Source organism: Triticum aestivum, chromosome 4B (genome assembly GCF_018294505.1).
Source record: "Triticum aestivum cultivar Chinese Spring chromosome 4B, IWGSC CS RefSeq v2.1, whole genome shotgun sequence".
Classification (NCBI taxonomy): domain Eukaryota; kingdom Viridiplantae; phylum Streptophyta; class Magnoliopsida; order Poales; family Poaceae; genus Triticum; species Triticum aestivum.
In genome coordinates this window covers 90,388,690-90,408,349 of record NC_057804.1, presented here as the reverse complement: position 1 = coordinate 90,408,349, position 19,660 = coordinate 90,388,690, and the positions used below count along the sequence as shown (strand labels likewise).

The 19,660-nt window shown below is 46.0% G+C and overlaps 2 protein-coding genes across 3 annotated transcripts; both read right to left on the bottom strand.

Annotated features, from left to right (window-relative positions):
• Nucleotides 1-9,105: 9,105 nt before the first annotated feature.
• Nucleotides 9,106-13,921, bottom strand: LOC123091205 (hemolysin A). Of its 2 annotated transcripts, none has more exons than XM_044512639.1 (9): nucleotides 13,644-13,921; nucleotides 13,302-13,389; nucleotides 12,749-12,828; nucleotides 11,438-11,540; nucleotides 11,177-11,333; nucleotides 10,920-11,048; nucleotides 10,269-10,355; nucleotides 10,112-10,156; nucleotides 9,106-9,816 (listed from the first exon to the last, which is right to left on the bottom strand). In XM_044512639.1, the coding sequence occupies exons 1-9, from the start codon at nucleotides 13,876-13,878 to the stop codon at nucleotides 9,550-9,552; spliced, it is 1,191 nt and encodes a 396-aa protein (XP_044368574.1). In that variant the 5' UTR covers nucleotides 13,879-13,921; the 3' UTR covers nucleotides 9,106-9,549. The 2 variants fall into 2 exon arrangements, with proteins under 2 accessions (XP_044368574.1, XP_044368573.1); XM_044512638.1 differs by having other exon boundaries at nucleotides 13,302-13,440; nucleotides 13,644-13,917.
• Nucleotides 13,922-14,688: 767 nt separating this feature from the next.
• On the bottom strand, nucleotides 14,689-16,950 carry LOC123089990 (uncharacterized). Its single transcript, XM_044511497.1, has one exon. The coding sequence runs from the start codon at nucleotides 16,948-16,950 to the stop codon at nucleotides 14,938-14,940; it is 2,013 nt and encodes a 670-aa protein (XP_044367432.1). The 3' UTR covers nucleotides 14,689-14,937.
• Between the last annotated feature and the right edge of the window lie 2,710 nt (nucleotides 16,951-19,660).

Below are 19,660 nucleotides of genomic sequence, written 5' to 3'. Positions count from 1 at the left end.
CACCAACCGAGGCGGCATGCCCTGTGATGCTGCACGCGCGACAGTGCGCAAACGGCGCTGATTCCGAGGCGCGACAGCTACACTGGCAGCGGTGACTCCGACGCGCGGGAATATGGACGCTTTTGGTTCTTTCGCCCGGGAATCAGTCCTGCCTTTGTTTCTTTTGCCTCAGCGGATGCGATGGCACTGGGAATCCGATGTTGCGGGAAGCTGTTGTGCCGACACTACAGGGATCCTAAATTTCCCCGCTTAATTTTCTCGCCATCATTTATCGTCTGAGCTTATAAAAGGAGACACTGAGGCTCTCGTCCAGCCATCCTCGAAATCGGCACTGCGCAAAGTGTGTAACACATTTTTTCAGTCGGTATGAGTTTGCCTTGCTCGGATCAAAGCATTAGGCCGAGGAAAATGAAGAATGCAAGTTTGCCTCCGGGGATGGCAGTCCTGCGGTGTTGGTGTGGCGATCTTTGCAAGGTGAAGGAGGTTATGGATTTTTCAGATTGGTTGGGCATGAAGTTTTTCATGTGCGCCAATTATGAGGAAGATCCACCCATAGCTATTTCAGAGTACGACAAGTCTCCGGTATGCTTTAACCATCACAAATAGATATTGTTGGTATTTTGATAGATTCTTTAATAACATTATGGTTTCTTGTTGTAGTCTCCTCCGCCTCTGTGCATGTACTATCGTTGGATTGACACGGAGATGCCGGCTTGGGCAATGACTGAGATTCGTGAAAGAAGTCGCCGTGCGTGGAATAGTTTCTATGCGAAAGAGCGATGCGAGAAGGCGGAAGCTGAGGAGAAAGCAGAGCAAGAGAGAGAGTTAAAAGAATACTATGCGGAGCAACACCGGTTTTTTCAGGATTTAGGAAAGAAAAACAGGGAAGAGGCTCGTCGCATGGAGGAGCAGGAACGACAGCGAAAGGAGGCTCGTGAGGCGGAGAGGCAGAGAAAGAAAGAAAGGGCTCGTCAGACCAAGGCAGCAGAAGAAGCTGGCGATGAAAAAGGAAAATATCCACGTTGGACTCAGTAGATTCCTGTGGTAGTATTTCAAATTTCGCAATCATTTGTATCTTTATTTTTGCAGTTCAATGTAGCTTTATTTCAGTAGTTAAATGTATCTTTATTTAAATTCTATGATGTATCTTATTTTCAGTTGTACCTTGTCGTGTTGTATCTTATTTTCAATTGTACCTTGTCGTGATGGAAAAAAATATAGTTTTAGAATAAAGTAGTGGCATTTTATTTCCCTCCACTAATTATCGAACATCGTGCAACAACTACAAAATGAAATTAAGATAGAACATAATGCCTTACAATAAAAGAATACAAACTAATAATGCAAGTACATCTGAATTAAACGGTACAACTGGAATACAGCTTAAAAACTACATGAAGGCATCATCGTCATCCTCCGTCGATGCAGAACTCTTGCCCTTCGAGGATGCAGAACTCTTACCCTTGGACGATGAAGAGCTCTTGCCCTTCGAGGATGCAGTACTCTTGCCCTTGGACGATGCAGAACTCTTGCCCTTTGACGATGCAGAACCTGGAAGCGGCGGCATGAAGATATCATCTTCGTCCTCGCTCTCCTCAGTCCATAAAAATGGATGCTTTTCTGCAGTCCTTCTAAAAGTTTCACTCTTCGGCTCCACTACCTTCTTCCACCTTGCATTCAACCTAAGAAGTTCTTTGCGTACCTCCTCATAGGTCCTTTCAGGCCACCCAGACCTACGTAATTGGTGAGCCAACTCATTCATTATGGTGTCACTACCGGTGAGTTCGTCCCATGGAACTATCCTATTGTCCATCCTGAAATCGGTAGCTAGCCTCAGAAGAGTGCTGCTCATCCCAGGGTGAAAACTACGATCGAAAGGATAATGGGACATCTCGACTACACTACACTCGAATGCTTATCCACCTTCGTCTGAAGGGGGTTTTATAGGTAGAGAGGAGAAAATGGCGGGAAAGAACGACTGCGGTATGGCGGGAAAGGGTTGGCGGGAACATATGGCGGGAAGGGGTTGGCGGGAAACGGGTGGCAGGAAGATATGGCGGGAAGGGTTTGGTGGGAAACGGGCCTAACATAAGCAAAAGAGTGGAGCGGATAGTATGGCGGAAGATATAGGCGGGAAAAATTGTTCCTGACTGGTGCATTTTATTTCAGCATATATAGATGTTCAAATCGAAAAGTCTGATACAGACATATGTAGATACAATGGGTCGCGCATGTGGATAGATGAATCACCCTACTTACGACGACCACCTGGCCTTTCCTTACGACCGGAAGGCGACAAGCGATTAGGTGGTCGAGTTACACGAAGACCGCGTTCCGTACTCCAATTCGGCTTCATGTGTCTGCGAGTCCTGCGTAGGTGGTGGAGTCGCGAATCCTTGTTGCGAACCTGAAGCATAATTGTAGGCATATGGTTGTGACTCTGCGGGGGTAAAAGATGGGCCAATAACGTCCCCTCTGAAGAACTCTATAACTAATGATGTAACCGTGTCGCCATGATCATGTGAAGCTCCCCGGAGGCCTGTGTTGACGCCATGATCATGTGATGCTCCCCGGAGGCCTGTGTTGACGCCACGTTGGGTGTTCTCATCGCCCCAATTAACATCAGGTATGTCCTGCACATATAAACATTTTAAACAATCTATTAGAGGATAATATATGATATCATTGTAAATGCATTGAAATGTAAACATGACTACCTGATTATATCCCTCTCCTATACTGTCTGGCCATTGTACGTGGTGCTGGTTTAAATCTGGTACACGAGTCCCCTCGGGCATGGGGATCCCTCGCGTGGAGAGATACGGCTGAGATCCCTCACCTTGGGTGTATGCATCATATCCTGTGTACGCATATGGGTTAGGGGAAAGAAACTGCTCGGGCATCGATTCCAAGCCCGTGCCATGGTCCTGAGATGTCTGCCCCTGACGAAGCTGCATCGAAGAAGAGCGATGCAGTGGCAGAGATGAGTCATGTCGTGGCAATGTCGTTCTAGTACTCGGACCCTCCCCCCACTGCCCATGGCTCGTACGCGCCTCGCTCGGTCTGGACGACGACGCCGCACTTGGTCTGGCTGACCTCGGTACCGGCATGTTGTATGCTCCAGTGACAACGTCGTCGCCTCTATCGCATCTGAACTTCTTTGCCAAGTATTGTTGAAGAAGTTTCTGGAATATCTTGCGAAATGGGCCCTGGGCCGGCATGCTATCCATAGCCATCTGCCCTACTTCGTTGCAATTTTCAAGCTGAACAATATTTGGATGTTATTTAGTTCAAATGATTATGAAATGATGGACCTAAAAAAGTTACAAAGTGATTACCATCTGGTCACGATAGTAAGCTGCATGCAGCTCAACATGTCTCCGCGCCTGCTCCTCTTGTGTGAGATGTGTTGGTATAGTAGCTGGCTGACTGGACAGGCTAGCACGTGTGTTCATGCAGTACCACTGCTTGTACACTTGATCTATACTTCCATCGTATGGTCTGCAAAATTAAATTATTACATAAACTGTTGTGATGAAAGCAAAACATCTTCACGCATCATATGATCATCATAATAAAATAGTATACATAAAATAATGTAAATAAAATATACCTAAGTTGATGCACTATATCCGCTAGCGCTTCATTTTCCCACTTGTGTACCCATTCAATGTTCTGTTCCCTCCAATCGTATAAACTCCAACCCCTGCCCATATTGGTTAGCCTGCAAATTATGTAACAAAGTGTGAGTTTAGTAAATTAAAAATGACACTAACTATTTAGGGATGTCACATCTTACTTATGTGTTTCCTCGTTGATACGTCTAGGAAAAGGTGGTGGAATTTCTTGATAGAGATCGAACTGTCTCATTACACGCTCTGGGTTGTAAGGCTCAACACACCACAGGAACAATAAGTTGCAGCAAGTCAGCCAGAATGCACTATCGCTCAACATGCCTGGTGTGAAGTGCCGAGCATCAAAGACCATTTGTAGCTGGTCCTGAGTCCACGGGTTCTTGCAAACACGGCATCGCCTTGGTTCTCCCATCTGGCTATGGTCCATGTCATTGCGATGACGCCTAGACTGACATCGTCCCTTTGCGGTTCTCATCAAGTCGGCGTTCGGAACCCATTTCGGCCCATCTGGCCACAATATTTTGTAGTTCATATCAATGCCCCAAGCCCAGAACTCACCGTTCCAAGTGTTGTACAGATTGTACATGTTGAAGTACGGCGATATGTATGGCTCGACGCTGATTTTTTGATCAGCAGCCGCCCGGAGCACATGACTGCAAGGGTAGCCCTCAAGCTTGGGCTTGTTACAAGTGCACTCACAGGAGGTTGAGCCAAGGGTGACAGCTTGCTTTTTTTATCCTCTGTGGTGACCCTTAACGTACTTGGCTCGCACATTGACCCCCCACTTATTCCTAAGTGCGTCCACTTTCCTACGGCCATGACTTTGGGACTTCTTTGCTTTCTCGTCCAGATGTCTTTGCATCTTCTCGGACCATGGCTTGTTCAATTCAACTTGTGCTTTGGCGACGGTGACCCTGTCTGCAAAGTATGACAGGGTCCGGTTCCAAGTTTCTTCAATTAGGGCTGTGATAGGCAGTGCTCGCACTCCTTTAAGAACACCATTGTACACCTCTGACATGTTGCTGGTCATTATTCCATACCGAGCCCCGGTGTCGTGAGCCTGCGCCCACTTGTCCAAATGAGGGCAATTCTCGCCGATCCACTGGCTCAAATTTATGGGCGTCCTACGACCCCTCCGGTCTTCTCTCTGCGGCAAGGCCGCGCGGTCAATCTCACCATTGATACCTGCCCAGATCGCATTCATTTTGGCTTCAGTTTTTTGCATGCACATCCTCTTGAATAACTTGAACCAATCCTTGTTTTTGAATTTGGAGTAAAAGTTTGCTGCCAAATGCCTCATGCACCACCTTCCCTCTAGATCGGGCCAGCCCCACTCTTCTTCCGACGCCTTAATTATTTCAAGAGCGCTTAATAATCCAGTGTTGCGATCAAAGATGATGCAAACACCTTTACGCTCTTTCACGACACCAATCTTCACGCAGCTCAGGAACCACAACCAGCTATCTTTGTTCTCGCTCTCGACCAATGCATATGCAATAGGAAGAAGCTGATTATTTACATCCGCTGCAATAGCCACCAATAGTGTGCCCTTGTACTTTCCAGTGAGAAAGGTACCATCAACTGATAATACCGGACGACAGTGCCTGAAGGCTTGTATAGTCTGGGCGAATGCCCAGAATAAGCGGTCCAGGATTAGCTCACCCGGGTTCAATGGGTTTGGACGTTCTCTCCGCCAAACTTGAGTCCCCCTATTAGCACTTGCTATTTGATGAAGCATTCTAGGTGCATAAGAATATGCCTCCTCATAGGTACCATACAAGTTCTTGAATATATTTTCCTTCGCACGCCTAGCCTTGCTGTAGCTAACAGGAAATCCAATTAGATCCCCTGCATCTTTTTGCAGAGCCCTAACACTAATGTTGAGACTTCCCTGCACAATTGTTTCCATCGTTTGTGCCACATATTTTGCTGTCACATTGCAGTGATCTGAAAGAGTGCCAGTTTGCTCACAGATATGCTCCACTATTTTTGTGATATGCCATGACTGACATACCCCAGGCTTCAGTCTAGCGAGAACTCTTCTGCGGCAACCTTTCGCGGTGTGGATGCATATGACCTTCAACTCTTTTTTATCAGACTGCTTCACTCTATGCTGGTGGTGGATGCCGATTGCATAGCTACCCATTGCCTGGTAAGCAGACTTCTTGTCTGGGAAAACTTGCCCAACCTCCAGGCTCCCCGCTCCTAGGCCAGAAGCAGAGTGAAATTCATTGGTGATGCTCATATCCTGTAAAAATCCAGGTTGCAGTGCCGTCGCGACCGCCCTCTGAGGAGGAACATCTTCTTCTTCGCTTGACTCCGAAGACGCAGAAGAATCATCATCATCATCTAGCGCCTCCGGCAATCCCTCCACGTGTTCGCTCATGTCAACGGCCGCAGACCAATATCCTGTGTCATACACAGGCTGGCCGCCCGTCGGTTCCGATGGGCCGACGCTAGGGGCTGATGTGATGGCCAACTCGACCTCACCACCCCTGCTACTGCATCCGGCAACATCAGTGACTGAAATGAAATCCACATACACCATCGGCTGACCATACATTGAGTTATTGGGATTGCATGCAAACCTCATGTACGACCCCCACGACCGATCACCTGTGACCGGCCGCAAACCCCAACGGGCAACTGTCCCATCATTTCCTCCGTCAACGACGAAGGCCTCCATTGTCAATCTTTTTCCCTGCATCCCTGGGCCAAACACCTCTCGGATGCACCTTCTAACTGTTGCGTAACCCACATTGACCATGTCTATCACTACAACTATAGTCAACTCGCACAAGGACACATCCACCCCCAATGGACCGTCGCGTAAGACGTTCCCATAGTACACTACTAAATTTTCCATAGTACCTAACCAACATACATGTTTACATTGCAAACAATTAGTAACAGAACATTTAGTAGTAGTAGGATGACAACATTTACATATCATACGACTAAAATAATAATCGTATTTTTGTTACAAAAAATAATAATCATTTGCTTAGACTTTCCGGGGTTGTTTGGTTAACAGGTATTTAGAGATCTAATTTTTCTCAAACTCGTCTACTAGCGTCACAAACTAAAACTCTGTTTGCTTATCTCTAACTACCCCTAAAATATCCTAAACTCTGTTTGCTACTAAGATGAATTGTTTTACCTAATTATATACATCATCAAGTACATTAGCACAAATTCGTAACATACAAAATTTAGATTATTTCGACATAACAAAGTAGACCTGCAGCCTCCTAACTATAGACTTATTAATAAACATACCACATGAAATAACATACCACATGCAATGAACAATTACAGTACAAGTGTTTCTTAATTACCGTATTAAGATTTCTTGCATGTCAATACTAATGGACGCACCTAACATTGATACAACATCTTCAACCTACTCTTCTAAAAAATATATTATAAATGCTACATCTGTCGTCTGAAATTATTTCTAACCTCTAATCACTAACATTGCATAGCTAATGATGAGCTAAAAGACTAACTAATTACCACCTTGCATGCACAAAAAAATTAATTTATTGCAAAGCTCATACCTTGATCTTCAACTTCGTAGTTCACTTCGCTAGGCAAATCGTACTCCTGAAGCTCTAAATGACTCCAAAAAGTGATGAAATAATGCCTAACAAAATAGATAACACATAGTTATGAACTAAACAAAAAGGGTAAAAACATAATGCATGCAAACGAAACCAACAAAAATGGATAGATCTTACCTTCGTCTATCTTTTCTTCAACTTCAACATATTCAAAATCCAACTCCAAATCGCCCTAAATCACGAGTGAAAGTGCCTGCTGAGTTTTTCTTTCTCTCTGTTCTTACACACTCAGAAGGTAGAAGAGGATGCCAGTGTGCTTGCACACGGAGCAGAAGCATACTATATAAAAGGAAGAGAATCCCTGTAGTGTCGGCACAACAGGTTCCCGCAGCCTCGGATACCCGCAGCGAGTGATTCCCGCAGTGGCATCGAATCTGCTGAAGCAATAATCAACGTGATTCTCGCAGTGCCGTCGCATCCGCTAAGGCAAAAGAAGCAAAAGCCAGAGTGATTCCCGCCCGTGAAATTCGTCGTCCTCCGCGCGTGGGAATCAGCCCAGTTAGCAACAGCGAGCCCGTGAAATTCGTCGTCGTTGCGCCTGGCAAAGCAACAAGATTAAGCAAGCAACAAAAGTGACGCGCACGGGAATCAGCGCCTGAAAAAGTGTCCGCGCACGGGAATCAGTGCCTGAAGCAGCGCTACCGCCTCACCTGGTGGCGGCCGGGCCCGCTATCTCGTCGCGCGCGCAGCAGACCGTGTCAGCAGGAGAGCGACAGCGGCAGCGGCGGCCGCCTCACCCGGTGGCGGCCGGGCCCACGTGGCGCGGCCCGTTCCGTCGCGGCACGCTGCACTGTGCAGAAGCCGTTGTGCCCCGCGAGGCCGCCTCCTGCGGTGGCGGCCGGGCCCGCCGCCTCGTGGAGTGGCGGCAGGCAACACGTGTCGCCTGCCGCCACTTGTGAGGGGGTCTTTTTTGTCAATTTCGTCCGCAGGGGGTCTTTTTTGGCAATTCCAGTCGGCAGAGGGTCTCTTTCGACAAAAAATCGCCATATATGAAGGTACCCCGCAAAGAGAGATTCTTCAGATGTTCTATTTTTGTGTTAAACTCAAAGGGAAAAACAATGTAAAGCAGTCAGCCAAGCCCAATAGCCGAACTTCTGATGTTTCTCATATCTGGAAAGAGAGTTAACTGGATCAGTTAACTTCTTGGTTATCCTGGAAAAACAATGATTTGGCTTGCATGCAGTGAAACCGTGTTTTACCAGTTCAATGCTAGAATACTTATCCTACTCGTTGACCTTGGAGATGGTAGCAGCCTCTACTATGCAATCTATCATTTGAAGTGCAGATGAGAGTAGTATTTCTCAAGTCGTACTATCATGCAAAGGAATCTTCCTGGAACTAGCTAGATTTCCGGGGGGTCATGTGGATCTGTCTGTCTGGCACAGATCTCTCTGCATTTTCTATGCACATATGCCCCATACCATTGTGGTGCATCTGGTTCTTGTTCTCCAAGAACGGAACATACTTTGGTGCTTAATCACACTCTATTATTGCCTGCACTTAGACTAGGAACCCCATGCAAATGCAATGTTTTGTTGCCATTCCAACACCGAATTTAGACGCGCTGCTGGAAAGGAAATCCAAGAACCTTTTCAGGTCAGTTTTCAGGCGCGGCAATATACATGAGGAGATCAGACTCCGCTAAGAGTTCAACGCTATCCTGTTTCAGAGAAGTTTCTGAGGGCATAGATTCTCCACGTACTTACGGTAGAAACAAGGGTCGGTAACAAATTTCCAATGATAACAATACTCTTAACTACTCGATGAACTTTGTAGGTTGGACACGACAGACAACCCACCTGCACAGATAGAAGATGAAAATAAAAGGAAATGGCAGCGGAGAGAGGTTGCACATCATCTTGAACATTTTCCAGTTCGAATCGCTCCGTCAGATCAGTGGAACGAACTGCGGTGAATGTATTCACCATCGTAGCCAAATCACAAAAGGTACAAAATCGTAAGCGGAACTGTGTTCTACCCTCTCGGTGCACAGGGAGCACACATCCCGTATGCTATGCTAAGATAAAAAAAAAACAAATAACACTGGAGCTAATTGTTTCATTCCATTTCGATTTTGTATACAACTGAGTACCTGCCTGTCATGTCTGAATCTCCTTTGTCGGTCTTGCAGAATGCAATTTTTGAGCTTCGCAGCAGCATATGCAAAAAAATCTTGATATAACTTGATTGAGGATCTCTCATATCACAGCATGCTAATCTCTTATAACTTCAGGATTCTCCAGCTATTCTCTAAAAAAAAACTTGCCATGCCATGGACATAATAATAAGAATCATGTTTCCTCTGGCTCTGGCTCTGGCTCTGCCTCCGCCTCCGCCTCCGCCTCCGCCTCTGCCCCTGCCCCTGCCCCTGCCTCTGCCTCTGCCTCTGCCTCTGCGTGTGGCTCTGCCCCTGCCCCTGCGTGTGGCTCTGGCATTGGGATCCTCTCGAAGCAGGCAAGAAACTCTGTGTTCCCTTCTGCGCCTTTCAGCGGAGACTCGATCCAGCCCCCATTGCGAAATCCAAACTGCTCAACGCCTGAAATTATCCTATCTAACACCTGTAATGCAGCAATTGAATAGGTTGGTCTACTTCAGGTAAAAGGAAACAACAAACAAACACTACACGCATGGGATCCTTTCTCAGGATAGTCCAATATTCCAAGTTGAAGTTTTCCTTAAGTGTACTATTTGCTAGTGGGATTCAAGGGGAAAACATCGTAATCAAGCAGAAGATTTGTGGTAGCCTTGGCCAAGGGGAAATAACAAAAAGGAATGACAAATAATCCATGAAAAGCTCTGCGAAATAGGATACGCAACAGAAGTAAAAAAGAAAGACAAATATCAATTTCTTACCTCCTTATGAACCAGAGGGTCTCGAACAATCCCACCTTTTCCTACCTTAACAGGATAAAAACAGATACAGTGGCTTGTGCATCAGTATTATTGTACTTTTCCATATGATGATCAACTGAAAGTTATTAAGAAAACTAAGAGGAAACTTGTTTTATACCTGAGATCTACGAGCTTCAAACTGAGGTTTGATAAGTGTTATCAGTGTTGAGTTTGTCTTCATTACTTTGACCACTGCAGGCATAACCTAGATTCCACAGATAGTATAACTAAATACTGGACAACATGTATGTTATAGTAATTTCTTTAAGCTGGCAGTGAAGGCCCTTGCGCATGCAAAATATTGGAGAGCATGAAAAACAGAAGCACAATACCGGAGGACGTAAAAAACGGCACAAAAAGAATTGCAAAGGGGTGTACACCTCGTTATTACCAGTTTACCACAGAACCGCGTCATTTTCTTCCTAATGTATGCATTTTACTATTTTGATCAGTGAAGCTCTAGTGTCCCTAAATGCAAACTAAAACCTTATAGCTACAATGCATAAACCAATGCAATCAAGCTGGTCCTCTCAGTTGATTGGGTTGCGTCACATGAACTTGATTTTACAGCATGCTGATTTACATCACACTAACCATGTGGAGAAAGCATATCAAAAGGTAATCTCATGCATAGAAGCACAATTAAGGAACAGAGCAACAAATCAGAAACAGCCTAGCGCACTCCTTCATTAACTGTAGTGAATTACGAGCATATAATAAGGCCACTATAAATGTATCACACCACACTATAGTGCACAGCAAATCATACCACAAGAATAGAGATGAATGATAGGTCCAGCGTCACCAGGTCAACCAGTTGTGGCAGCTTAGAAAGATGTCTCAAGTTTGTACGTTCAATTACTGAGACATGTTCATGCACACGAATTTTTTCAGCCACCTGAAAATAAGTAGAGCATATTGAGATTTAAATAGTTATGCTGCTCCAACAGGTAGCAACCACACTCAGCTGCCAAAATAAAGGAGAGGAGCTGGATAAAAAATAGACATCTCAATGAGTAATGTAACCTGTCCATAGCCAACATCAACACCGTACACATGTGATGCCCCATGCTGAAGTAAACAGTCGGTAAAACCACCTGTAGACAGCCCTGAATCAAGGGCTATCTTTCCATCACAGTCAACTCTAAATTCTTTGATAGCTGCCTCAAGCTTATGCCCAGCCCTGGATTAGGTCACAACAAACGATACGATTATGAACCTGATGCTGCTATTACATTTTTATAGGATAATGAACCTAAATATAAAGCTAATTATTTAGAGCATCACCTACATACATATTTCGGGATTTCAGCCTTGATTTCTATGACTGACTTGTCAGATACTTGTGTTCCAGCTTTGTTCACGACCCTTCCGTTTACATGGACCTTACCTATAGCATTCACAAGGTTGAGTATATAAGGTTCAAAGGTCACATTGAAAGGGTAAGTGTCTAAATAATTCCAGAAATTGCTTGCACATATCAAATGTGGCAGTAGCATGAGAAGCACATACAAGTATACAACCTAATGCAATAGGGAAGTTCAAGTGCCGCGAATTTGAACTTTCGCCCAACCAATTCAACAAAACCTATATTAACACACTAGAGGCGATACCAATGTAGACATGCAGGAGACAGACAACTAGATGGTTAATAAGGCGTAGTTTTTACTAGCAGAAGGAATAAGAAAGCCCTAGTTGGCTCCGATTAAGGGATACAACCCCTGTCATCTTAAAGTTAGGAATAGTACCATTCAAATTAGGAAGTTGTTAGTTAGAGATAAGGTGTCCTTAGCCTGGGGCTTAAGCCAATTAGAGATAAGATATTTGGTTTGTTAGTCCTCTGTAAAGAACCATGCTGCTAACTGTCCAGAAGGATGAGATTCAAAGTCAGTGTGACAACATGCTATGCAAAGCATCAAACACCATAGCAACTCCGAGCTTTACTCGGTCCATATTGTCAAGAAGCAACAATGAGTCATGGACATCCGTATTTATGTAGCACTCAACGACAGAATTGTCAAGGACAAAATCCCGATCCCCATGGCGGACGAGCTCCTTGATGAGTTTAATGGCCACAGGTATAATCCCGTTCATACACACCTGTCGGACATCAAGAAGACAGTGTTTCAGGTGCATCATGGCTATTTCACGTTTTTTTCTTGAGCATGCCATTCGGCTTGAACCAACACGCAAGCCTCCTGTGACGTTTTTTTTCTTGTTCATGCCATTCGGCTTGAACCAAAATGCAAGCCTCCTGTGCACCAGTGATGTTGCAACTTACCATTTAGACCGGTGCACAAACAAGTCAAATCTACCTTCGTTTCAGAAGTACACCTTTTCTTTCGGTGTTTGCTAATCTAGTTTCACCAATATATGAGCAAGAGTAGCCATTCACAAGGGCCAGGCTCATTCTTTCCAGATTTCGTTTAGCATGAGAAGCTAATAGCATGCCATATGTTTCAGTTTATATGGCATGCTCTGAGTTTGCTTCTTGAAGCATAGGTTATTAAACGCAAAGTACCCAATTAATTTATGCAAGTATGTAAGTGTAGGTTATGAAGATTCAAATGCACAAAAAAATTGTGTGGGAGAACTAACCCTGAAGAATCCATGACTGGATGTACGTTCTACTGTATTGTTGATACCTCTCAAGGCACGCCTCATCCAATCGCTTTTTCCTGAGTGAGAAGAACAAAAAATATATAGTAGTTGGACAATATATTCCAAAGTGGTTGAAGATCGTCATCCTACCGACACCCTTTTTGTACCATAACTGTATCCCTCTTATATATGAATAAACTGAGATAACCATCACATCAATAAGAGGCAAAAATGAAGTTGCCAGGTAATAAAAGACACAAGAAGTACCTAGAGGCTGAAACTGTCCTATCTTGTCGTATTACTACATAACCACCTTGCAATCTAGTATCAAAATGTTGCTGCAATGGCATGCTTATTATTGATGTTCCGAATATACTAGCATCACAATCAATCAGCCTAGACAAGTACAGAGATAAGGAACATGAATGAGGCATACAGTACACACCATATCATCGCCATTAATCTACAAGGCACTAGCAGTTGTTCCGTAGCACGGAAATGAGAAATCTGAAAAGAAAAGAGGAAAAGGATAGAAAAGCTGGAAGCTTACTTCTTGGGGGGCTGGATTTTCTGGGATTTGACAGCCGCGAAGTCCCTGGACGGAGAGCAGCAGGTCGGCCGGACTCCAACCAGCCTAACTGTGGAAGAAAAGAGTACCACCTGGTTGATTAAACGATGGAACGATACACCTGGTTCCACCAGAAGAAACATTTGTAACAACTCAGTGATATTTCAGGGATGGGTGCTCAAATTTCATGGATACGGAGACACTGAAGAATGGAGAAAGGGGATGTGGGGAAGGCAGCAAATCAAAAGATTGGCGGCGGCGGAGCTCTGGTCTTCTATGCAAAACGAAAGAAGAAGAAGAAGATTTAGGAGGGGGAGCTTTTACGCTGGTGGAACCGTAGCCGGCAAGCCATCATCGCCACCTCCTTCTCGACGGCAGATCCTAATCTCGGATTCTGCGGCCCCGCCGGCGACTGGGGCTGAGAGAGATGCAAAGCGCCGAGCCGCCAAGACCAAAGGAGATGGGATAGGGTTTGATACTGGCTGGTGGGGCCCGCGTGGCAGCGGGACGGCGAAGCGCACGCTCGTATTTGATGCCACGGCGCGTCGGCTGCAGTCATCGCAGCAGTGCAGGTGCAACGCTGGCGCACGTACGTCCGCAGTCCGCACCCGCAAAATTTTGTGCAAATTTGTGTGAGAAAACGGACAGATTTGATCTCTGAAACTCAGCACAGAATGAACCGGATCTGAAAATATTTTTCACAAAATGACCTTTTTTTTCATGACGCCTGAACCTGAAATGTCGTGCCAGATAGCATTGACGCCCTTTGTCGAGGTAGCCGCCGCGCCATCAAGCATGACACCTCAGGCCAGGAGCATGGCACCCCAACCCGGGGCGTCGAGTAAAAGGGTCATTTTGTGAATTTTGTGCGGATTTGATTTATTTTTTGCTGAAGTTTTAGAAAAGGGTCAAATTTGTCCGTTTCACCAAATTTGTTGGGTACCTGATGCAAACCACCGTACAATTTCTGCACATCATCACAGGACGAACCCCAACTCAATAAAAAAAAACAGTACAAACCCTTTCATTTTATATGGAACTGAACTGGGTAGGAGCAAACTTCAGGTTTCTTTCAGAAATGAAACCAGTGGGAGAAACCTCAAGGCGCCTCAGGACCTCCCGCTCCCGGATCCCAATGCATGTCTGTCAAGAGAACAAACCATGATGTGTGGGTGTGTTCTTCCAAGAACCTCAGGACGCAGATACTGAATTTTAGACAAACAAGTTTATGAAGGACTGTGATGTTCTTCCAAGAATATCAGAATATCAGAACACCGTAAACTCCAGATTACTGCTTTCTCGTGCGTACTTGTTCAGAAGAATTACATGTCGAATGCCACCCAGCCAGTGGCTGCTGCCATACTCATGGTACTCTGAACTGTGAGCTCACTGGGTTCCAAAATGAACCAGGAGTGATTATATTCCAGAAACAAATGTTCATCTGCCAACAATAATATTTACATGCGCTGCCGGAAAAAGATAAAGATGAACTCATATCTCTAAAATAAGTATACAAGGCTGGGAGGGGCAAACACAAGATCCCAAAATCATGTGCTTCCTCCTGACATAAACTAACTAGTAGTACACAACATCTGAACAAGGATATAACCCTCTAACCTCATGTTTCAAACAAGCCATTCTTGTACAAGAGAGTCCAATCCGAGTCATCGGACGAGACGAGCTCGAATCCTTCTGCTCTCATAGACTCTGCTACTTGAACAGGGTTTGGAGTAGCCTTACTGTCATAATTTAATCCACCATCACTGCAACCAAACTCGACAGAGCCGAAGCCGGATTGCTTGCTATCCTCCTGCAGGCAACAAGCGCTACCTGGCTGCAAAACTGTATCGGGCAACGCCTCGACATTGCCCGGGATAAGTGGTCCATCTTCATCATCAGATAACCATTGGCAGCAATCCAAGTCACCCATATCGAATATTCTGCTAACTAGCCCTTCTCGCCAAGATATCCGAGCCTCGGTTGATGCCGGCTTCCGGAAACTTGCCTCCTTCCCCTTCAATTCTGTGTCACAAGGAGATCTCTTGAAAGAGCTCAAGTCTATGGATTCCAGAGGCGTCGAAGCACCAGCAAACTGGAAGCTGAGCTCAGGCAATGTAGCAGGCAGGGCACCATCTTCATCATTTTGATCATAATCAGCATCCCCAGGCCTTGGGGACAAACTCATCATCTCGAGGCACTCTACCACTGGATCCATCCTCGTTAGTGGGCGACTGCTAACCCTCGCTAACCCTGAACACTTGCCTGTGCTGCCGTTTTCAGACCATGACTCACCAGAGACCCGTGTCGGATCTGTTGCCGAATCGTAGCCATAGCTGCTGCCCAGTCCTCGCTGGGCACACAAGGAGCTTAGCCTAGAGGAATGCGATGATGCCTTCTTCACAATAAGCGAGAAGGGGCTAATGCTGTCACCAGTGCTCGGCGTCCTCTGCACCGGAAGAAACCCGGATGACGGTGTCGTTTCGGACAATTCCGACGCCGGCGTGTCAAAATCGAGCAGACCTCCAAGGACCGGCGACCCCAACAGCCCCGTGCAGTCCGGGGAGAGTTGCCAGAATGGGTCCTCCGATGAGCATCTCGGCAGGAAGATCTCTTCGTCGAACAAACACGCGGCACCTTCATCGCGTGGAGATGACAGCCAGATGACTGACGCCTCCTTTCCGCATTTCGTCGAACACGTACCGGCCTCCCCCGATGGCGAGGACAGCCAGTGGATCGACGCCCGGGACGGCTCACAGTCGAGCTCCTCGCCGGCGATGTCAAGGATGCCCCTCGCCCGGCATTTGCGCCGGTCGCGGACGCCTGGCACGACGTGGTGCCCGGCCGCGAAGCACGCCGGCGTCGCGGCGCCGCCGGCCAGCACCTCCGGCGAGATCGACGCGTGGATCGGGGGCGTCGCTCCAGAGGACGGGTTGGACCCCGCGTCCGCCTTCCTCTCCGGCGTCAGGGCCTCGAGGTGCTCCTGCTGCTGCTGCCTCCTCGCCAGCCCCTGCTGCTTCTTCTCCGGCTCCACCCTCCTGATCCGACAACCGATCGGCTCGTCCCTCCGTCTTCTGGGTTCACGATCCGGCCCCTGCTCCGCCTTGGCCCTCGGCTCTTGATCCGGCAGACGGCCAGCGCCCGCCACGCGCCTCTTGGTCTCCGCGCGGGGCATCGGGCCGGACGCGGGGGTCCTCGGGGTGGACGCGCACCGCGGCTTGGAGCCCGATGCGGAGGAGAGGAGGAAGCGGAAGCATCCGGCCCGCGCGGCGGAGGCGTCCCCGGAGTTGAGGTCCGACAGGGGGCTGCGGCGGCGCTGCGCCGCGGCGCCGGGGTTCTTGGGCCTGGGCGCGGTGGCCGGGGAAGGGGTGGGCGAAGGGGATGCCCTCCTCGGCTGGGACGTGGAGGAGGGTGTCCTGGAGTATGGCCTCGGCATGGCGACGGCGGTGGGCAGGGTGCGCGGCGGCGATGGAGGATGGAATGGGGCTAATGGGGCGATGTCATCGGGGTTTGGACAGGAGGAGGAGAGAGCCGTTGGAGGAGAGAGGAGAGGGGTGTCGAGATCTGCGTCCGTAAACTGAGCCCTCGAACCATTCAATTTGCTGTAACGGTGATTGGGCCGATGACGACGCATTGACTATTTTTTGATTATTTGTAGTAGTAAATTATTGTTGTACTATGTTTATTCTCACACTAATACTGTACTATACTCCAAGAGATGGCATGATTTATCTACGAGTATTTAATATTATATACTTCCTCCATAAAGAAATGAAATGTATGATCCAAAATATCACTAATATATAGTGATCTTAAAAAAAATCTCATACGGAGTATTTCTTTACAGATGTGTACTTATGTATATTATATTGCTTTCAAAAAATATCAGCATCTACTATACTAAAGTTAATACAACATGAATATGAACATTAAATTTGATGCATCTAATGATATTGATTCTGTATTGAGAATGTTGATGTTTTTGTCTATAAAATTGTCAACCTTTATGAAGTTTGACTTCAGACAAATCTCATATGCGGAGTAAAAGGGCCAAAGAGAGTATCTAACTTCACACTAGAAGAACGCCCATGCGTTGCAACGGGGCCACATTAACTTTAAGAGTTCAATATTACGACATTGACGACCTTTTTTACCATCAAATCCTCACGCACACACACACTCTCCCTCCCTCTTCCCCACTCTCTATCCCCCTCTCCCTCTCTCTCTAACACACACACATATCCATCTTATTGGGTACGGGACCATAATCCATCTATTTCACACATACACGCTAGTGCATAACAATATGAATTATGTGTATTATATTTGCCACCAGAACTGAGGGAATTAATTTCATGTAAATCGACCAGCCACAGCTCCAAGAATACGCGAACGAGGTGGCTCGGGTCGACGTCGGCGCCGTCCAGCGCGGGCCTCGGGCCCGCTTCCAAGTGCACGTGCAATGCACATCTTCACAAATATTATAACCAGATGTGAGAAATCACATGCATAGAAAAGACATTCTGATAGCAATCCAAATACCATACTCAATTGAATACCTAACCTGGACAATACTCTTATTTCTATACGCCAGAAAAAATGGAATAGCAAATCTAAGTATGCCTACATACGCTCAGATTATATATAAGAATCTTGGGTGAACAATTGCAACAAAGCACTAAGCAGCGATAAATTTAAATAAAAATCCATTAACTATGCAGGCAGCAGGCTTGTTACAACATAGAGAGATAGGAAAATGTCACCTCCAGTAATGTAGCGCAAAGGAGTGGAACGAAGCATGAATGAGCGGTTGTCTGTTCTTCTCCATGTACATGGATCAGCAGTAGAGGCCAAGTATATAAGTACTTGACCGAACTCCACTCTTTGTGTACGGAGAGCCATGTCACCTTCTCGCCGCTGCAGCATGGGAGGACGGCTGGTTCACGTGCCCCTCCAGCTGGGGGATCCATGGTGGCTGACCGTCGAGCTCGAGGCAGAGAAGTTGAGGGCAGTAGTGGCGAGATCCATGCCGGCCAACCGGGCGAACATGAGGTCGTCGGGGAGGGACACATCGGCAAGATCCGGTCACCACGCGATCTGAAGAGCAACAGGCTGTAGGCCGACGACGTGCTCCATCCCCTGCGATGGGGTGACCATGGCGGTGGCCACAGCTCCTCCTGCTCGCCTCGATCTCGGCGACACACCCTGAGTGTAGGAGGCAGCAACGACCTCGACGAAATCATGGCCTCCATCCCGGAACGCAATCATGTCGCTCTAAATAAATGGATTCAATCATGTGACTCTAATTACTTCGGATTGTTATGTGCACACTAAGCGGGGTGCAGTTAGGAAAGAGAATGTTTTCTAATTAAAGTGATTGAGTGATTTAAGGTAAGGTTAATTAATTTAGATTTGATTTTTAGTGATTGTTAGTAAAGTATGATGCGTCTTTAAAATCTTTTATTTGTTTCCTTAAAATTTATTATTTGTTTCCTAAAGAAATTTGCAATAATGAAAGGTATCGGTTGATTTGGATAAGTTAGTAAATTTAGATCCGTGATTGCGTGCATGTTTGGAAAGTGCTGATTTGCAAGGAAAGAGCTGAGGGGTAAATAAACCGGTGAATAAGAAACCAGCATCGAAAAAAATCTACGACGGTTAACCTACGAAAAAAAACCGGACGAAAGCGGTGGGACGAAAAAAAACCTGGAAGCGAGACTACCAACTGCTCCATTAGGAGTAGAGATACCGCTCCGATGATGTACTCCATTCACCGCATCACCAACAATTTGGAAATAACTTTAATTATGATTAATCTTGCAAATAACATTAATTGTATTAATTACATTTAATTTCATAATGGCGAGATATCAACTCACACAAGTACCATGAAGCAACTCATTTTTTGGCGAGAAAAATTCCAATATATTCATCATGTCATGGCAGTAAATAATAAAAATTACATTCACATCCTTAGACCACCTACCGTATATTGACTTTCGCAATCATACAACTAAGTAAATTTAATCTGACAACTAAGTAACTAATAACCCGATGAGTAACAAAAATCTAAGTACCAACAAAAACAAAAGTTGTAGAAACATACCGACGTGGAATCTAGTCTAAAAGATGTTTCCATGAGAAAGTTAAAGGTGAAAGAGGCGCTTTAGGAGATAAAACCTTTTAAATTCAAATTTAAGATCTTTGTTGATATCAAGGCGCAAAAAGAAGAAGAAAAAATCTTTGTTGATATCATGTTTATGTGCATCGTTGCATGCAAGATAGAAGAGGAAGTTGCTCATGGAAAGGTAACAATGTGCCACTTCTAATCCCATCGAAAGTAA

Coding starts and splice junctions, on each gene's coding strand:
- LOC123091205 (XM_044512638.1), bottom strand. CDS start 13,878: ATGACTGCAGCCGACGCGCCGTGGCATCAAATACGAGCGTGCGCTTCG. Junction 11,541..12,748: donor CCAGTCATGGATTCTTCAGG/GTTAGTTCTCCC, acceptor TGAATGCTATAG/GTAAGGTCCATGTAAACGGA. Junction 10,157..10,268: donor TTGAAGCTCGTAGATCTCAG/GTATAAAACAAG, acceptor TATCCTGTTAAG/GTAGGAAAAGGTGGGATTGT.
- LOC123089990 (XM_044511497.1), bottom strand. CDS start 16,950: ATGCGTCGTCATCGGCCCAATCACCGTTACAGCAAATTGAATGGTTCG.